The 19,089-nt window shown below is 56.1% G+C and overlaps 6 protein-coding genes across 6 annotated transcripts; 2 read left to right on the top strand and 4 right to left on the bottom strand.

Moving 5' to 3' along the window:
- Positions 1–10: 10 nt before the first annotated feature.
- On the bottom strand, positions 11–2,105 carry DICSQDRAFT_140462 (uncharacterized protein; the record flags this gene model as incomplete). Its single annotated transcript, XM_007369873.1, has 2 exons — positions 1,617–2,105; positions 11–197 (listed from the first exon to the last, which is right to left on the bottom strand). A coding segment is annotated over exon 1 (165 nt), but the record flags the coding sequence as incomplete, so codon positions are not given.
- Positions 2,106–4,153: 2,048 nt separating this feature from the next.
- On the top strand, positions 4,154–6,125 carry DICSQDRAFT_174069 (uncharacterized protein; the record flags this gene model as incomplete). The annotated part of the gene is made up of 4 exons (XM_007369872.1): positions 4,154–4,228; positions 4,876–5,379; positions 5,425–5,931; positions 5,997–6,125. 4 exons carry the CDS (start codon positions 4,154–4,156, stop codon positions 6,123–6,125), a joined length of 1,215 nt encoding a protein of 404 aa, XP_007369934.1.
- Positions 6,126–6,176: 51 nt separating this feature from the next.
- On the top strand, positions 6,177–6,721 carry DICSQDRAFT_140461 (uncharacterized protein; the record flags this gene model as incomplete). The annotated part of the gene is made up of 1 exon (XM_007369871.1): positions 6,177–6,721. A coding segment is annotated over exon 1 (241 nt), but the record flags the coding sequence as incomplete, so codon positions are not given.
- A 1,671-nt stretch (positions 6,722–8,392) lies between these two features.
- Positions 8,393–9,826, bottom strand: DICSQDRAFT_140460 (uncharacterized protein). Its single transcript, XM_007369870.1, has 5 exons — positions 9,465–9,826; positions 9,328–9,400; positions 9,245–9,266; positions 9,034–9,077; positions 8,393–8,977 (listed from the first exon to the last, which is right to left on the bottom strand). The coding sequence occupies exons 1-2, from the start codon at positions 9,621–9,623 to the stop codon at positions 9,386–9,388; spliced, it is 174 nt and encodes a 57-aa protein (XP_007369932.1). The 5' UTR covers positions 9,624–9,826; the 3' UTR covers positions 8,393–8,977; positions 9,034–9,077; positions 9,245–9,266; positions 9,328–9,385.
- A 338-nt stretch (positions 9,827–10,164) lies between these two features.
- DICSQDRAFT_69705 (HET-E) lies at positions 10,165–17,345 on the bottom strand (the record flags this gene model as incomplete). The annotated part of the gene is made up of 3 exons (XM_007369869.1): positions 10,165–10,627; positions 16,405–16,791; positions 17,164–17,345. Coding segments are annotated over 3 exons (1,032 nt in total), but the record flags the coding sequence as incomplete, so codon positions are not given.
- A 462-nt stretch (positions 17,346–17,807) lies between these two features.
- On the bottom strand, positions 17,808–18,613 carry DICSQDRAFT_174067 (uncharacterized protein; the record flags this gene model as incomplete). Its single annotated transcript, XM_007369868.1, has 2 exons — positions 17,808–17,936; positions 18,416–18,613. 2 exons carry the CDS (start codon positions 18,611–18,613, stop codon positions 17,808–17,810), a joined length of 327 nt encoding a protein of 108 aa, XP_007369930.1.
- Positions 18,614–19,089: the final 476 nt, after the last annotated feature.

Raw genomic sequence — 19,089 nt, 5'->3', positions numbered from 1 at the left:
GGTGCATGGTCATTTTCTGCCAAAGTACACGGGATACGGGTCTCGACCATCGTTACGACCTATATCGCACCCCATCGCAGACACCCAACCAGGAAAGCATGCAACCGCCCCCCACGACATGGTGCAATGGCAATGCACAATGAGAAACCAAGAGCGAGCGCATCCGCCTCACGGCATCCAAGGCACCGAGTGCGCTCCCACTATGCGCCCGGTACTTCGTGTTGACCACGAAGATAAGTAAGGGGACCCCGAAGTTGCCTCCCATCTTCGTGGCAACTTCGTAGTACTCTATCGTCGTGACAAAATTCGTGATGCGATCAGTATGTAGTGTACACGAATTATCTTCGGGGTACCACGAAGTTCCCAGCGGCACTGACAGTACTTGCGAAGTCATTTCCTGCCTGCCCTTAACCTCGACGCCAATCGTGTTCCACGTCGCATCGTTCCTCTGCCGCGTTGTGTTGTTGTCGCTCCCATCCTCGGTCGAGTGTCCTGTCTTGAATATCTGGACTGTTTCTGCCATGACTGGGGCTGATACTGTGCTGGCTAGGCTTGTTTGCTATATCTGCAATCTTCTGTGTCTGCAGTCTTGGGTCCATCTCCGCTTTAGCAGTGTCTTGGTCTCGGCTGCTCAAGGCTACCCATCTACTAACACGTCACTTTTTCTAGGTCTCTTAGTCAGAAATTAGCGATGCGATCTAGTGCGTTCTCCCTCTGTCCTTCGTACAGCTAATTCAGTCAGCTGTCCGCACCTAGCCCTCCCTCGCTCGCCAGGGACTCCTGTTTTGGTTTTCGGCATGCCCTCATCACCCTCTCTGTGCAAGGAAGCTGCAGCCACGGCCATGGGTCCTATAGGGAGATGTAGTTGGCTGGAGAATGGGATTCGGAGGACTACTACGAAGTAGGTGTCTGAGTGACCACCGCAGCAAGTGTTGCTGACCATGCCAAGGCACGCGCAACAGCCGGCAAAGTCGGTGCGGCACAGGAACCAGTTCTCCAAGAGTATGTATATCTTATCTTGCGATTCGTCAAATTGTCGCTCATCATTGTCGTTGTCATTCAGCCCAGCCCCGCCTGCCCTGGCATGGCTGGCACGCCCGACTCAAATGAACTCTTCGGCACGACATGCAACTGCACATCATTACTCACAGGAACGGTACCACTTTGAGACGGGCACGGGCAGCTGGCGGATAGTTACAGGAATGCTCTCGAGATGAGGAGCAGGGGTTGTGTATGGTCATCGGGTAGTGTCATTGGCTGTCGCTAGTAGGGATGTAGTATCAGCGCATGGCTAGCATTGCTGCCGCGCCGCCTTCTTGCAGTGAAATATATCTTGTTCCACGTAATATCTCAGTAGTTTGACATCTGGCAACAATACAGGACGAACAGGAGCAATGGACGAACTCCCGCTACCCGCAGGCATGACTTCGTTATCGTTAACAGATAATTCGTGCTGATCACGAATCAAATAATGAAGTTGTGGCGACGCGCTTATTCGTTGCAAGACGAATTGCCTTCGTGTTGACCCACGAATTGCCTTCGTGTTGACCCACGAAGATACTTCGTGATCAACCAGTACCCAACTTCTTGGTCAACACGAAGTACGGGGCGCTCAGTGTCCACGATGCACGCTGCGCCCATGGTCGCCCCTGTACCGCACAGGAACCACATGTCCTCCGCGATGTGCAAGTACTGCCTCCCAGACCTGAATGCGATACGGGAACGGGGTGGGAGACGCCTTCTCTCGCCGGAGCCACGGTTGATGTCGGCGAATGCGGGGTGGATCATCACGACCTTGTCCTGGACGTAGCGAAGGAAGGTAGAAAGCTGATTGTCTCGTCGTGGACATTATTTGATCTGCATGCAATGATAGCATAGATGCGAATTCGCTTGTAGGGGAAAGGGTGCGCAGTGTACGTAGACAACAGGGGACCTGTAGCGAGTACGGCTACCCATGAACGCTGCCCGTCGGTGGCGGCGTGTCACGAGTAGCCTGGCTAAGTCGACGTCCCTGGCCTGCAGAGACTTCGGATCCCAGATTCGCGGCGGATCTCGAGGGTGCGCGCGTCCAGGAGGACCTGAAGACGGAACGTGTGTTGTCCTGTGTACAAGAACCAATACATCAACAACCGACCTTCGACTTGAAACACAAAAGTCCAGACACCGAGCTGAGTTCGACATCCGACTCCGCAAGACCGAGATTGACAGGTGGTTCGAGCAAAAAGACATCGAGCACAGGAAGTACGGAAGATGGCAGGGTGGAAGAAGGCGAGAACGAGAAAAACGTACCCCCAAGCAAGCCGCCCGGGCGCTATCGCCACAATCTCCCTGCCCGCCGCGCCATTTGCGACCTCCACCCCGAACGCCCCGCCATATTTGCCGTCGGGCTTCGGTGGTGGGAAAGACCCCCCGACATCGCGACAGCAGAGCTCCCCAAGCGCACGGAAGCCGGCCAGTCGGGCGTCGTCTGCGGACAAGGCGCTGGGGCTGCCGTCACCATCGAGGGCGTGGATGTCGTGCGAAGTCGCTTGCGGGTTCAGAGGGGCGCACCAGTAATAGAAGGGGTCGCGACGGGCCAGACACGCGCGGGTGCTGGACGCGGCAGGACGTCGGTCGTTGAAGGCGATATGGCGCTGGCTGTTCGCCGAGGGGGGGAAGGCGCGTTTCGCAAGACATGGGATCGCATCCTGCCCAGCCCGCAGCTCCGAAGAGGGTAGACAAAGCAAAGCTTCCCCTCGCTACTAGACCATGAGAACTTCCGTACCACGAGCATGTCTCGACGCGATGTCGAGGATTGCTATGCACCAAAAGATGAAGGTAAGAATCCATGATGCCCACAAGCACATCGCACGTGTCGGTCCGATGCAAATTGACTGAATACACGACTCTCACCTTGTACCTGCGCCGACCGTGAGCTCTGGTGGGTCTCGCATCCGGTTCAGGCAAGTCATAGGTATCCGGTGAAGACATGGATATCGCGCAGGCTGATGACAGGGCAGGACGAACGTGACGGAGCTCGTTGAGGACGATTTCCTGATAGTGAGAGAGGGGTGACGGGAGCGTCAGTAGCATATCTTCGGGTAGCAGGATAGATGTACCGCGACGCTGTGAGGGCCTGGCTATGTAGACAGCAAGAGGTACGCCAATCGACTGGGAGGCCGGGCGCAGGGAGAGATTGGGAAACAGATGGGAAGAAGTGGCATAGAGCGGGACGTTAATGGCGGCAGAGAAGAGTCGGGATTCGAATACTAGGATGATAGCAAGTGGTGAGCAGATGGTAGGTGCGAGGCGATGTCCAAGGGAGCACAGAGCGAGGCAGCGTCCAGGCACTGGCCTGCGGTGTCCGTGGACGCTTCGGGCGCCGGCTGTGGCACGGTGTCGTTGTGGGACGGGGAGGGGACGCACCGTCCACGCGGGGAGAATCGGGGTGCTTGGAGCGACAGGAGTGCCCCGCCGTGCTGCGTACCTCGTCGGCCAGTACGTTGCCCGCGAACGCCGCACTTCCGCTCCGGGGGGAGGTGGAGGGCGCAATCGAGCTCGCTGGTGGCGTGGCTGTCGCTGGACTGACCTTGGGCGGACGCGGCTGTTGCCCGGCTTGCAACGCGGTCTCGGACGTACGTGCCTCAAATGGCGGTCGAACTCCTTCGCGGCCGCTGCAGAGTCGAGCAGATGTCCAGCCAAATGCCTGCTGGCCACATCTCCTCCTGTAGTCCGTAACGGCTACATACTCGATATCTTGGTGAGTCAGGCGTGCGGTGAAGTCGCGTGCCGGATGAAGCTACGGGCTCACTCGTGCCGCGCCGCTCGGGAAGCAATATGTACATTCGGGACAGCATACCTTCGTTCCACGTAGATACGTGCACATCTCCACCACCACGTCCTCCACGCCCGCCCAGCTCCTCCCGCTCCTCCGCGGCCGTCGCTCCCTTGTGTTACGGCCACCACGTTGCTCTGCCACCGAGTCTCCAGCGGTCGAGAAGATGTTCGGTGGCCGCCTGTATAGAGCAGCGGAGCGTGTGGACACCAGACGGGCGAAACCTTACCTGGTCGTGTCAACCGGACGAGACTGCGGGTTCAGTACCGACGGCTGCTCCGCGGTGACATGGAGGGGTTTGTACGGCGTGCCTACACGCTGGAGTTCCTGGACACCGGTATGGGACACCTACCTGGTGCCAGCGACTTGGACAAGGTCGCGATTTGGCAGCGCGTGTCCCAGAGATCTGCAAAGGTACGTACCTCGCTTTGCGCTCCGCCCGTTCCTGCAGATCGTCCACAGCGGTCGCTCCCGCCTGCATGCAGTGCAGGTACGTGTGCCGGGCAAGACTTGGAGACGTGTGCTCGCACTCACCTGTGCCGCCCCCCTACTCGCTAGGCCGTCTACGGCCGTTGATTCCTGCCGGCGGACTGTGCTGGCGCGTTTGGTGTACCCCAGACAGCTGACGATTGCAAGGCAGAGTGGTGGAAACCAAGGTGTACAGCGGGAGGGCAGGTCGGAGATGGCGGTCGGAGGTGGTGGCGGACAGTGGCGAATCACTCGGGCGCCCGCATGTCGGTGCGACTCGTGCGCCCCTGTATCGCGCTGTCGACACCTTTATTCTGTATTCTACACGTCTTAATCTACGAGTACGGGTACCCCCGCTGCGACGGTGCAAATGGCCTAGCTACGGTCTCGCGCTTTGGCCGCCTCGCTCTCTTTGACCGCGGCCGCTAGCTTGGGCTTGTCCACCCGCGGCAACGCGCGTCCTCGGCCGACATCGACGCAGGTCACTCTCTGCCCCGACCGTCGTGCACCGAGCCAAGCCCTCATCACCGGAATCCGAGCTCAGGTTGCGATGCTGGCCGACGCTGTTCGCTCGTCCCAACAACCTGTTCTAGTACGTGCGACGCTGCCTGTCTACCGACATCGCGTACCGTAACCGCTCGCCATCTCCACCCGACCGCGCCGCCATCGCCGGATGCAGGACGCCCGTCAGCAACCCGACATCGCACGCGCGGCCGTCCGTACAGGCGAGCAACGACGTACCCCCCGCCAACGACGATCCCCACCAGAACGCAAGCGGAAGAGGAGGGCGCGAGGCGGGCGCTGCCCTGTCCTTGCCGGCTGCCGATCCTGGCCCATCGCATATCCCATCCCGTCCTGACGCACTCCCACTCCTTGTGTCGCCCCGCCCCTCGCGCGGCTTCCGCACGCCAGGCGCAAAGGGCGTCCGTGAAGGTACGTCGGCTCCGCGTACGAGTCGGCGTCTCGCCGTCCGCGGCTTTGTCGAGCGGCGCCGCGTGCCGTTCACGTTCATCGGCGTGGGCTGGTGGACGCAGCTCTGCCTCCCACTTCCCCTGCGCAGCAAACAGTCGCCGCACTCAAAGAAGACGACACGAAAGGTACGTGGAGACGGTACAGCACGCAACGTCCTGACAAACAGCCAGGACATCGGCAAATATGCCTCGGGCATCCTCCCGGAAGCCAGATCATGGAATCACGTGGCGATCGTATGGGAAGACGAGGTGAGCCAGGCCAAGGCGCAAACGCTCGATGAGCGGCCTTCCGATGACGGCGATGCGCTCAAGGAGAAGCGGGGCCGTACGTTCCCATCCCGCTCTACTCAGCGTCTCGCCATCCACGACTTCATCCAGCGGCTCCGCGTGCCGTACACGTTCATCGACGTGGGCTGGTGGATGCAGCTCTACCTCCCACCTCACCCGCGCAGCCGATCGCCGTCGCCCTCGAAGGAGATGACATGGAAGGTACGTAGAGATGGCAAAGCACGCCACATCCTCACAACCAACGAGAATATCGGCAAATCCGTCGCGCGCATCCTCGCGGCCCCGACAACCCCAATCGCGGCGATCGTGTGGGAACACAACGTGAGCCAGACCAAAGCACGCGCTCGGACAGAGCCCGACACCGTTGGGCTCAAGGACAAGCAGACAGTCGTACGTCATCCCCCTCTACTCTACGTCCGCTCCTCTCTCTACTGCTAACCGCCGATGCTCCCCAGTCACTCAACTGCAAGAGCAACCGCCATCAGTACACATTCCGCACCTCCAACGACACTAGCGACACTCACCATGACCCCACCACCACCCCGCATTCGTCCGCCCTGCTAATCCTCCCTACTGCGCAATAGCAGCGTCAGCCGCACGCACGCAGCTATATCGGCGACAACGATCACCCCGCGAGCCGGAGCCGTCCTCCACAGCTAAGCAAGAGAAAGATGAAGGGCGGGCGCTGCACCTCCAGCAGTGCGGCCCCCCCTCCTTTTATACCTTCCTCGGCGGTCTTCCCTTCATCCGGCCCCCATCTCCCGCTGCCCCAATCACCCGGACATCCTAAGCGCGATCCGTGCTCCCAACGTCCATCAGCAAAAAAGCGAAAGAAATGGTCAGTTATGTCCGGGATCCGTCTTACACGGCCAGATTGGCGAGATATGGCAAAGGGATGGCGAAAACTGGTAGAGAATCGCCAGGTATGATCTGCAATGGCCGGACCTTGCGGGGCGCTTGAACACTGATTGTCACTTCTGGCTGAGTGTATGGTCTTCGGGTACCGTACTGCAGCAGAAATCTGGCCAATATTGTACATTTTTGACTAGGTCAATGAACATAGATGGTCAATGTTTGGTGTCATTCCTGCCATGGATGCCCAGGCTCACACTACGGAGCGGTCATTTATCATGCTGAACTAGCCAACAGAATTATCACATAATCGAGTATGTAATTTTGATAAATTATACTAATTGGACGCAAACTACTATACACGGAAGAAGGACGCACTGCTACGAATAGAATCAGACAGGGTTAGGGTTAGTAAGGCTAATCGCTGACTGAGCACGAGCAGGTGATCCCGAGACACAGAGCCGTAAGTACACGATAACGAGAACAACCGACCCCGATTCACATGCAATCCAAGCCTCAGCGTCCCTGCTAAATAAGCACCTAAAATATTCGTTAGCTGTGCTCCATGCAATAACACGAAAGGTAAGTGAGGCAACATGGCTTTCTGAAGGGGCAAGAACCAGTATATGCGCATCGTACATACCTGTGGGTTGTTCCCGGGACGTTGCAGTCTAGAGAGTGGAACCTAGACATTAGCAGCTACGGCATCTCGGCACGACTCACAATCATCAGAGCCCGAGGGGCACATCGTAGCATTGGAATGTGGTAGCGGGTGACAAAGGAGGGATGCAGACACCATGTCGAGAGGCGGGGGTTTTGGAAGTGGGAGTTCAGGGCAGGGCTAGCAGAATGACAGGCTGTTGATCCGATGCGCAAGCTTGAAAATTTCACTTGAGGAGAGTACACTTAGAAAGAAGACAGGATGAGGATCGTGAAGGGAACATCACCATACGGGGCAGGCGCTCATGATCAACAAGCATACTCCGGCGCTACGTTCGGGCATCTAGTCAGTACGCTGTCATCCACAGTGACAACACCAAGTACTGCCAATACCACGGGAGGACGTCGTGGTTGCCCCGCTTGAGGCAATTGAAGAGAACTGGCAGCTGAAGGACGTAACGACGACAGAGGCGGTTGTGCATCCGCAAGAGGCTCATTCAGACGGGGCAGCCACTGCACCATTCGTCCGGGGCTCTGTATTAGGTTTGGAGATCCCTTCAGTTGGCGGTGGCGAGACGATCGCTGTTCAGTGAAAGTGTCTGATGTGCTGCATTCTTTTCGTCGCCCGTATTCTATGACAATATAGCGAAGTGACTCAGTATTCACTGTATCAAATAGCATTACCCGCCTCTCCTATATGCCTTTGCTTGAACGGTTGCGTGCCTGAAGATGGGGTAGGGATAGAATGTGTTCGGTGCAGTGCCGTACGCATCGATCCGAGGCGCAGCAATGTATGCGCCTCTTCATACGTCAACACCATCATGACCACCCAGCTTTCTGACGTGGAGCTCCAATCTATCCTCGACTTTTCCATTAGCCTCGCGCGTGGCGCGAGCGAGGTAAGGCTCGGCGGCTCGGAGAAGATCCGCAAAGTGTCGTAGATGAGGAGGCGGAGAGGGCGGAGGCGGAGAGGAGGATGGGCAACGACAACGAGCGCGCTCGGGAGAGGAAGGAGATTGGTGAGGAATGCCGAGGAGGATGTGGTGGAGGGTCGGAGCGCTTGGCGGCTTTGCATAGTCTTATTTTCCGCGCACCTTGTCTCATGCAAAGTAACTGGTATGAAGTAATATCGTAAGATACATACCTGTCTATCATTACCGGTGTCCATCCGCGCAGATGCTCTATGGCCAGATTCCGTCAGGAGGGATGGGAGTTGGCCAGAATTAGGCGGCGCTTGCGGTTTCCGGAAAGGGTAGGTCAGTTTCGGGCGCCGTGGCCATGCGAGACCATGGTTTGCTAGTTTTGCTGATGTCCGGCACGCCTTGCCCGTTTCCACCACCGCCGCTGCCCCGCGTCCGAACCTCACGCGGTTCACGTCTACGTAGCCCATCTGCCCCCATGCTTCCCCCCACGGCTGCATCCTACGCCCTACCGACGATCACCGCCCTTCCCCAGCGTGCGCCCGCTGCGGAGGCCGGACGCAGACGTCGGGCACACAATGCGCTCGGCTGTCAGGCGTTGGGAGAGCTTGCACGGAAGGGGCTGCATGCTCCAGAGCGAGATACTGACAGCGGTGGTGGAGGGCGAGGTCCAGATTTGGGTACTTACAGCAGATTCAAGAGCGAGCGATATGGAGCGAGGCGACGTTGCAGTTTTGGACGACGGGCGTCGGGGGGAGACGGTGTCCCTGCCAGGCGCTAACAAGCGGGCCGCGTCCCGGAATGAACCCGATCGCACGCTCCCTCTGTTTTTGGCCTCAAGTCTACTACTACCTCGGACGTTTCATCACCGGTATTTGTCGTGATGCACTGTGCTTGGACCGACCTCTCATTATACGGCCATGAGTCCTGCGCGCAACCGTAGCTTGTCCCCTAATGCACCCTTTCATATCTCCACACATGCCCGCTCTCATCACCCTTCCTAGGCGAGCTGAACTGTCTTCTTCAGTCGCGAACTCGACATTGACACGCATCTGCTTAGGTGGGGTCTCGTACAGCGTATAGCAGATGTTCGGGGAAGTCAAGGTGAGTCATATTCCAGGTCCAACCGCGCCGGTGTCTGAAGGATCCATCTTTCCTGGCACTTGCTTCTCAATGTTCTCATAGGTGAGTTCGTCGTCGCATTCCCTGTGGACGCCGCAGTGCTCGAGTCACAGGTCTGATGACGGCGAATGACTGATACCTTATACTAGGGTAACGTTTCTGCGAATATAGGTACCCGTTCTGTGTCTACAATCATCATCCCTCAATGAATGCATCTTTCACATCCCATCAGATGAATCTCTCCGAATCCGTTGCAACGCATGGGCCTCAGCGGCACAATGCGCGCCGCCTCAAGCAAGAGGACAGTGAGTGGTCTTGTTCACAGAATATCCGGCCGAGTTTTTCGATAGCGTCGCGCGCGTGTCGCAGATCCTTCGGGCCAAACCCGGACGCAAGGAGCAGGAGGACCTGTAAATCGCCGTTAGGGATGGCGACAAACGGGAGCGAGATCTGGACTGTGGGCCCTGTCCGCTGCTGGAAGCCGTCGGTGTGGCGTCGCAGCTTGCAGTCTGGTCGAAGGGGGCACATCTTCGGGACAGACCGCTTCACGTCGCGTTAATCGAAGAAGGTTCAGACACTGTGGGCGCTGCGCAACCACTGACGGCATTCGCGTAGGCACGTTACGCCGTCGACGCCGGATGGCCGTTGTCGTAAATCCCTCCGTCTCGGTACTTGACAGCGAAACAATGACGTTCGTTCATGATCTCCTAATGTTAGTTACGAGCTTTGACATCTCACGCGATTCAAAGGCCTGTCGGATCGTATGAGCTTTCCACCCGGTATGTTTGTAAAGATATCTTGGCGCACGATTTGATTTTCCAGATCGACACGGAACCAGCTTGCGCAATCCATCGCTGCATAATCAGAAAGGGTTGGTGTGTGATGAAGCAGATACAAGATGTAGGGTAAATATCTGCGGGAACGACAGTCGTACGTATCACTGAACGAAGCTACACAGAATATCTGAGGCGAGATCGAGACCGGTCAGCATATATACATAGTACATCATGACGCAAACGTATGAGATGCGCCGGGGAGCGGGAACAGACGATTCACTACACAACTCTATTCAAAACTCGGATTCGTCCGGCATAAAGTCCTGCACACGGTGACCCAACACAGTCCCGTTCCGTGCCGCAGACCACAACATTGTCCCGTCCGGAGTATATGCGACGTACGAGACCCAGGCACCATGATCGGAGAGCATTGCCAAGCAAGATCCATCACTTGTCCTCCACACCCTTACCGTCCTGTCAGCAGATGCAGAGGCGATGTAATTCCCGCAGGGGGAGAAGCACGCCTGAGACACCGTCAACGCGTGTCCATCGAATGACTGCATCATGGCACCAGTGTGTGCATCCCACGTCTTCACTGTCTTGTTGTTCGAGGCTGAGAGCAGCAGCCGACCATCCGGGGAAAAGGCCACATCGGTGACGCCACCTGTGTCATCCTTGCAGAGCAGAGGCTCCTGCCTTGTCCCTATGTCCCAAACGCGGATCGTCCTATCACTGTATCCAACAGCGACGTGGGTGCTCTCTGGGCTGAATGCGGCTGTTAAGGCATGTTTAGCCTGGGCGTTTCCCTCGAATGGGAGCGGAAGGTATGTGCCAGACGCCATATCCCAAACGCCACAGCTCTCATAATCGTGGAAGAGAAGCCAGTGGCTGTCAGGTGAAAACAGGGGCTCGATGATTGCTTGCTTGCTGGGGCATTGAAAGCGTAGCGGTTGGAATGTGCGTCCATCCCAGAGCCGCACGTTGTACTTGGAGTCGTGGGATGCAATGTAAGCACCATTTCCTGACCAAGTGCAGTCTTTAACGGTACGTGTGTGACCTTCGAGGGTGGCAACTTGGTGTGAGCTACCGCTGATGTCCCAGATCACCACCTTATCGTGACCTGCGGACGCGAGGTATCGACCGTCTGGTGAGAACGCGAGACTATTGACCCTGTCATCGTGGGCGAACCACTCTTGCGAGATGCAGGCAGCTCGGGCATCCCACAGGATGATCGTGGAATCATCGGAGGCCGTCGCTACCCATCGCCCATCTGGGGAGACAACAAGTGCAGTGACGCACAATTCATGCCCGGGTTTTCCAGCTACACAAGTCAACCTCTAGCTTAGCACCATGGTTGGTGAGTGAAAATCACAGTATGTGGGCTCTTCTGCAAGCGACCAGTGCTCACTTTCTTTGGGAAAGCACCTTCTGAATTCCTCCATCGCAGAGATTGTCTTCCGCATATTCAAGCAAAGGCCACCATTTACCGCGAGTACCACACGATGGGCGGGATACTTGCTGAGGATCTTCTCCAGTGCTGCATAAAGCTCCAGGTTCGCAGATTGACGGCATTGGAGGTATAGCTCCCCAGTGTTGTCATGCTTGAGAAACACAGTGACGGTGCTGATCTTCATTGCTACTGGACCCCCCAAGGTTTTCACAACGCATTCGATCTCCTCCGTCCAAACATGTATCCGCAATGTCAACGAGACCTCAAGGGTACCGTCTGATAACTGAGGGAGTATGGGCGATGTTTCTAGTGTGTGCGATGAGATTGCAGGGATTGTGACAAGAGCTGTAATACGAACGATGATGGTTGAGGGTGGGAAGCGAAGCGGGAATCACCGGTGGACCTATCCCGAGCAATGATTCCGTGATGTCCTCGTCTACGTAGGGAAGTATCTGTCGGAAGAGGCGTGGAAGTCAGAATAACGAATCAACACGGAGACAACCATAACAACACTCACAGTCAACGTTCTCAGACGCAGTTGGCGAGACAGACTCTTTTGCACCCATGGGCTCGCTTCGCCTTTTTGTATTATTGACAGCTGCTTGCATGTGAGGTGTTCGATGCTCGGGAATGCGGCAAGGAACTGGAGGAAAGCGGTGCAAGTCGAGAATCCAGCGTTCTTGATAGTCAGGCTCCGAATCCCGATCCCGGATCGCCTGCAGCAGAGTAGAGTGGAAGGGTGGCATATCATTAGCGGATCACAATACACCCCAAACGTTATATGACGAAGAGCAGGCAGAATAGACAGCAGAGGGTATGGAGCAAAGTTTTTCCAATGAATCCACAGAGATTGCACGATAGGCTGACGCTCGGGCTTCGCCTTGAGCACGTCGCAGAGATCAAAGAGCCGATCCCTGCTTTGAGGGCGGACCTCCGTGAATAGGACGATGATGCTACGAGGATGGAGGTCGCGGCAGGTGAGAGCGAAAGCAAGCAGTGTCTTCGTGTCGCGGGAGCAGCGGTCGATGACGCTCTCGATGACTTCCACAGGGAGCGCGAGGTACTGCATGGTGGGCGGATTCGAGGGCGAGGGACGTGAGGAGTTCGGGAGGTCGTTGTTGGGAGACATGGGTGCGTCGAGTGCAAGTTACGCTGGGGTGGAACGATGAGCTCGAGAGGGACTAGGGACGAGTAAGACAGCGTCTTTGGACCACGCTGTGCCCATGAGGCGTGGTATCTGAGTTTGACAGAGAAGATTTCGCATCGAAAGCACGGACTCCGCACTTCGCCGTGTCAGTAGCAAAAAGTACCCGTCATTGCCGCAAGCATCTCCTGTGAATCTCACGCTATACATCATTGCGTACATTGTGGATCGCCACTACACTTCTCGGTACAGCAACGCCGCCAGATCGTCACTGCGGCAAGTCTGTTCGTCATTGAATGTGTGGAGCATGTACAAACCAGGCAGTGAATGCTGAACGATACAGTACATGTCATTTTCTGCCAAAGAACACGGGATACGGGTCTCAGCCATCGTCACGACCTATATCGCACCACATCACAGACTAACCCCCAGCCAGGAAAGCACGCAAACACCCTCTAAGAGATGATGCAATGGCGATGCGCAATGAGAAACTAAGAGCGAGCGCATTCGCTTCATGGCATCAGAGGCACCGAGTGTGCTTCACGATGCACGCTGCGCCCATGGTCGCCCCATACCACACAGGAACCACGCGTCCTTCGTGACGTGCGAGTACTTCCTCCCCGACCTAATTGCGAGTACGGGAACGGGGTGGGAGATGCCTTCTCTCACAGCAGCATCGGTTGATGGCAGGCTGGTCGGCGAGCGCGGGGCGGATCATCGCGGTCTCGGCCTGGGCGTAGCCAAGGAAGGCAGAAAACTGATTGTCTAGTTGTGGGCAGTATCCGATCTGCATGCAAGGATACCGTAGATGTGAATCAGCTCGTAGGGTAAAGGGTGCCGCAGTGTACGTCGACGACAGGGGGGTATGTAGCGAGTACGGCCACCCATGAATGCTGCCCGTGGTCGGCGGTGTGGCCCGAGTTGCCTGGCGACGTCCCCGACCTGCAGAGAGTTCAGGTCTCAGCTTTGCAGCGGATCTCGAGGGTGCGCATGTCCTGGCGGACCTGGAGACGAAAGGTGTGTTGGCCTATGTGCAAGAACCGGTACGTCAACGCCCGACCTTCGACTCGGAACGCGAAACTCCAGACACCGAGCTGGGTTCGACATCTGACTCCGCGAGAACGAGATGTATGGCTGGTTCGAACAGAAAGATGTCGAACACGGGAATCATGGGGAAAATAGGAAGATAGTAGGGTGGAAGAAGGCGGGAACGAGGACGTACCTGCTACTCCTCCTCCAATCAAACGGCTCGTGCGCTATCGCCGCGATCTCCCTGCGCGCCGCCCCATTCGTGTCCGCCGCCCCGAACGCCTCGGCCTGTTTGCTGCCGGCTACAGGGCCAGTTTCAGTGCTGGGAACGACCCCCCGATTGCGCAATAGTAGAACTCATCGAGCTCAAGGAAGTCGGCTAGTTGAGCGTCGTCTGTGGATAAAAGGCTCGGGCTGCCGTCAGATGTTGAGTGCGTAGACGTCATGCGAGGTCGCTTATGCGTTCACATAGGTGCATCAAGAATAGTGGGAGTTGCGATGAGCCGGACACTCGCGGGTGCTGGACGCGGCGGGAAATTGATCATTGGAGGCAATATGGCGTGGACTGTTCGCTACGACTCGGGAATGGTCGGGTCCATTACGAGGGTAGGAGAAGGGCGAGGACGTACCGGAGAGGAAGGCGCGTCTTCGCAAGACATAGGTGTAGCTAGTCGATCACATCCCATCCAGGCCGCAGCTCCAGAGAGGGTAGACGAAGGAAAGCTTCCCCTGGCTACTGGAGCCATCGGGTTTTCCGAGCGATGGGCATGGCCCAAAGCGATGCTGAGGGTGAGTAGGCAGATTGCCAAAACATGAAGGCAAGACTTGATGAAATCTACAAGCACACCGCACTTGTCAGGACGACGCATATTGACTATATGGACGACCCATCTGCTTCTTACATGACCTCTGTGGCGGTCCTCGCATCCGTTTGAGGCAAGTTAGATAGACAGGATAGACATTGAGGCACATGTATATCCCATAGGCCGATGACAGGGTGGGGCGAATGCGACGGAGCTTTTTGAGGATAGTTCCCTGAGACTGAGAGAGGGGTGGCGAGAGCGTGCAAGAGCATATATCCTGGCAGCAGTTTCCAAAGGATAGGTGTACGGCGGCATTGTGAGTTTCTAGCTATGTAGACAACAGGAGGCACGCCAGCTCGCGAAATACAGCGAGGAGCGGCATGCCGTACAGCGAGTTGTTGATAGTAGAGAATAGAGTCACTTTTCGAAGGCCAGGAGGGCAATGAGTTGTAAGCAGATGGTAAGTGCGAGGGGATATCCAAGGACGCAGGCGAGCAGTGACAAAGTGAGGCAACGTCCAGACTCCACTGCCAGTCCCTGACAGGCGCTTACAAGCGGGCCACGTCCCGGACGGTCCGGACCCGGTTGCACGCTCTCTGCTGGGGCGTGTGCAGCATCGAACTTTTCGACTGCGCTCAATTCGACTGCGCTCAACAACAACTCTCTATGATGTTTCATCACCGTCATGATGCACGACTTTTGGACTCTCCTCTCACCCTGGCAACCATCCTGCACAGCAGCTGCTTGTCACCTAACGCGTCCTCCCACACTTGAGTCAATTTCTGCACACGCAGGCGACCCCGACCGTCTCCTTCGGTCGCACTTGAATCGACACGCAGCCGCTCAGCTAGGATGTCGGAAAGCGTGTACTGGGTCGATCAAGTGCGAGCTAGGTATCCTTATTGGTGTCTCTCCACGCAAGTGCATCGGTGTTCGAAAGACTCGCTTTTCCTTGCCTGTCCCTTGCTTCTCATTGCTCTCATAGGGACTCCTGCCATGACTTCGGCGCGCGACCCTCGCGTCAGTCTCCAGGCAGCGCTGACGCTACCTGCATCGCCCCCACGATATCGTCATTGTATTGGCTATACATGCTCTGCTTCTTGAGCCAAAGGTCTGTTGATGGTGAATGGCCGATGTACCATTCCAGGAAGATTCCGGGTAATGCGGGCTGCGAACGCGAGTCCTCAACTCTGTGTCTACGGTCGTCATCCTCTCCGAATGTATACAATTTGGGAGAACAGCCCGTTTGGGCGAACCCCCCCTTTTACAGCAGTCCCCGCGGGGTACGGGTCGTCCGCCATTGTTCATTCCTCGCCGCATACTGAATTCCAACCCTCAAGCAAGCGGGATACGAAGACCACGTTCCGTCTCAAGCAAGCAGCCGGTGAGTGAGTTTCCCAATAGCGCCGCGCGGATGTCGCAGCTTCTTCAGGCCACAACTCGATGCAAGGAGCGGAGGGCCTGTAGGTCGCCGTCAGGGAGGGCGACGGACGAGAGCAAGATCTGGACTGCGTGCCCCGTCAGCTGCTGGACGCTATTTTGGTGGCGTCGCAGAGAAGAGTTAGCAACCGCGAGGGCTGTACGATCATTGACGACATTTTTGTAGGCACGTCAGGCCGTCGACCTCGGATTGCTACTGGTAAATCCCTCAGCATTGGGACCGGAGAACGAGACGATAAGGTTCGTTCGTAATGTCTCAATGCTAATTGCAAGCATCGCTCTCTCACGCGAATCCGAGGAAGGACTGTAGGATTGGATATGCTTTCCACCATGCACGCTCGAATAGATGTCTGCCGCACGATGTATCTGTCGAGATCGACTTGCGCAATCCATCGCTGTATAATCGGAAAGGGGAAATGTGGGATTCAGCGGATATCAGACGTTTAATGAAGATCTTACGGGAACGACAGTCGTACGGATCTCCAAACGAAGCTGCATAGAACATCTGATGCTAGATCGACGCCAATCAGCATATATACATAGTACATCATGCACAGGGGTGGGTGTCATGTATTCACTGCACAACTCCATTCAAAACTCGGACTCGTCCGGCATGGGGTCCTGTACACGGCGACCCAACACAGTCCCGTTGGAGGCCGCAGACCACAGCATTGTCCCGTCCGGAGTATATGCGACGTACGAGACCCAGGCACCATGATCGGAGAGCATTGCCAAGCAAGATCCATCACTTGTCCTCCACACCCTTACCGTCCTGTCAGCAGATGCAGAGGCGATGTAATTCCCGCAGGGGGAGAAGCACGCCTGAGACACCGTCAACGCGTGTCCATCGAATGACTGCATCATGACACCAGTGTGTACATCCCACGTCTTGACTGTGTTGTCGTACGAGGCTGAGAGTAGTAGCCGACCGTCTGGGGAAAAGGCCACATCGCTGACCTTTTGTGTGTGCGCTTTCCAGAGCAGAGGCTCCTGCCTTTTCTCCATGTCCCAAACATAGATCGTCCCATCCATGTATCCAACAGCGATGTGTGTACTCGAGCGACTGAACGCGGCGGTGGAGGGATTATTGGCCGGGTCATCTTGGGATCGGCTGAGTGAAAGGTATGCGCCAGATGCCACATCCCAAACGCCACAGCCGTTCCACATGTGGACCAGAAGCCAGTGGCTGTCAGGTGAGAACAGAGGCTCGATGATTGTTGTTTGGTTGAGGCCGCGAAGGGGCAGCGGTTGGAACGTTCGTCCATCCCAGAGTCGCATATGACCCCCGAGGTCTCGAGATGCAATGTAAGCACCGTTCCCTGACCATGTGCAGTCGACGACGGGGTGAGTGTGACCTTCGAGGGTGGCGACTTGGCGTGAGTTGCCGCTGATATTCCAGATTGCCACCTTATCATCCCCTGCGGACGCGAGGGAGCGACCGTCTGGTGAGAATGCGAGACTCGCGATCTCTCCATCATGGGCAAACCACTCTTGCGAGATGCAGGCAGCTCGGGAATCCCAAAGGATGATCGTGGAATCATGGGAGGCAGTCGCTACCCATCGCCCGTCTGATGAGACGACAAGTGCAGAGACGCACGAGTCATGTCCGGGTTTTCCAGCTACGCAAGTCAATTTCTATATCATCTTCATGTTTAGTGAGTGGAACTCACAATATTTGAGCTGTTCTTCCAGCGCCCATTTGTCGCTTACCGCAGCAAAGCACCTTCGAACCTCCTCCATCCTAGAGATCGTCTTCCGCAGGTTCATGCAAAGGCCACGCATAGCTGTGAAAATTACACGATAGGCAGGGTACTTGATGAGAATCTTCTCCAATGCTGCAAACAGCTCCAAGGTGGCAGGTCGACGGCATTCGCGATATAGTTTCCCAGTGTCATCATACAAGAGGAACACAGTGACAGTGTTCATCTTCATTGCTACCGGGCCTGTCAAGATGTCCACAGCACGTTTGATTTTCTCAGGCCAAGCAAACATCCACAATGTGAATGAAACATGATAGCACCCTTCTGTTCACGGAGGAAGTATGAGTAAGGATTCTGATACGCGATGAGATTAGGATGAGTATGAGAAGATGAGGTACGAACGACGGTGATTGAGGGTGTGAAGCGAGCGGGTAGTCTCCGGTGGTGGAGCTATCCCGAGCAACGATTTTGTGATCTCCTCATTCACGCTGAGAAGCACCTGTAGGAAAAGGGGTCCAGGTCACAATTCACGAGAAATACGGAGGCACCCATAATAGCACCCACATTCAACGTTCTCAGACGCAGTTGTCGCGACAATTGGTGTTGCACAAACGGATTCGCCTCGCCCTTTTGTTTTAATTGGAGACCTTCGCACGTGAGGTGTTCAATGCTGTGGAAGGCGGAAAGGAAGTGGAGGAAGGCGGTGCACGTCGGGAAGGTAGCGCCTTGGATGGTCAGACTCCGAAGGCCGCTCCCGGATTGCCTGCAGCAGAGTAGAGTGGAAGGGTGGCATTGTACGGGGTCACATACACGCCCTCCAAACGTTATCTGACGAAGAGCAGATAGAATAGACAGCAGGGGATGTGGAGCGAAAGCCTCCCACCGAAGCGACAGAGATTGTACGATAGACTGGCGCTCAGGTTTCGCTTTGAGAACGTCGCAGAAATCCAAGACCCGATCCCTGCTTCGGAGGCGGACCTCCGTGAAGAGAACGAGGATGCTACGAGGATGAAGGTCACGGCAAGTGAGAGCAAAAGCGAGTAGTGTGTCCGTGTAATAGGAGCAGCAGTCGATGATGCCCTCGATGACCTCCACTGGGAGCACGAGGGACTGCATAGTGGGCGAATCTGAGGGCGAAAAATCTGGAGAGTTCGACATGTTGTCCTCAGGAGACATGGTAGAGTGTCAGTGTCGCTGGTCGGTGGAACGATGAGCTCAAGAGGGACTAGGGACGAGTAAGACAGCATCCTTGGACCAGGCTGTGCGGAACCCATGAGGCGCGGTATCTGAGTTCGACAGAGAAAACGTAGCATTCATATTATGTACGCATGTCACGGTGTCAATAGCAAGTGGCGCTCTTCCGAGCCGCAATTATTCCTCGGAATCTCATGGTATAAACAGCATTATGGTCATACTTCTCGGTAGAGTCACACGGCCAGATTGCCACTGCTGCAGGCCCTTTCGAGTGTGGGGAGCATGTACAGACCAGGAAATCGATGCAGAACGATACATTATACAGTTACTTCTTGCCGTGGTTCGCAGGATACGGACCTCGGCCGTCCTTATGACTGTTATCTCTCTGCACCAAAACACGACCTTGAAGTGAGCACAGTGCGAACGCGCTGCATGAGAGGTTTCGCTATGGTCCTGTG

This window comes from Dichomitus squalens, assembly GCF_000275845.1.
Source record: "Dichomitus squalens LYAD-421 SS1 unplaced genomic scaffold DICSQscaffold_57, whole genome shotgun sequence".
Lineage (NCBI taxonomy): Eukaryota > Fungi > Basidiomycota > Agaricomycetes > Polyporales > Polyporaceae > Dichomitus > Dichomitus squalens.
This window is presented reverse-complemented; position numbering and strand designations above follow the sequence as displayed.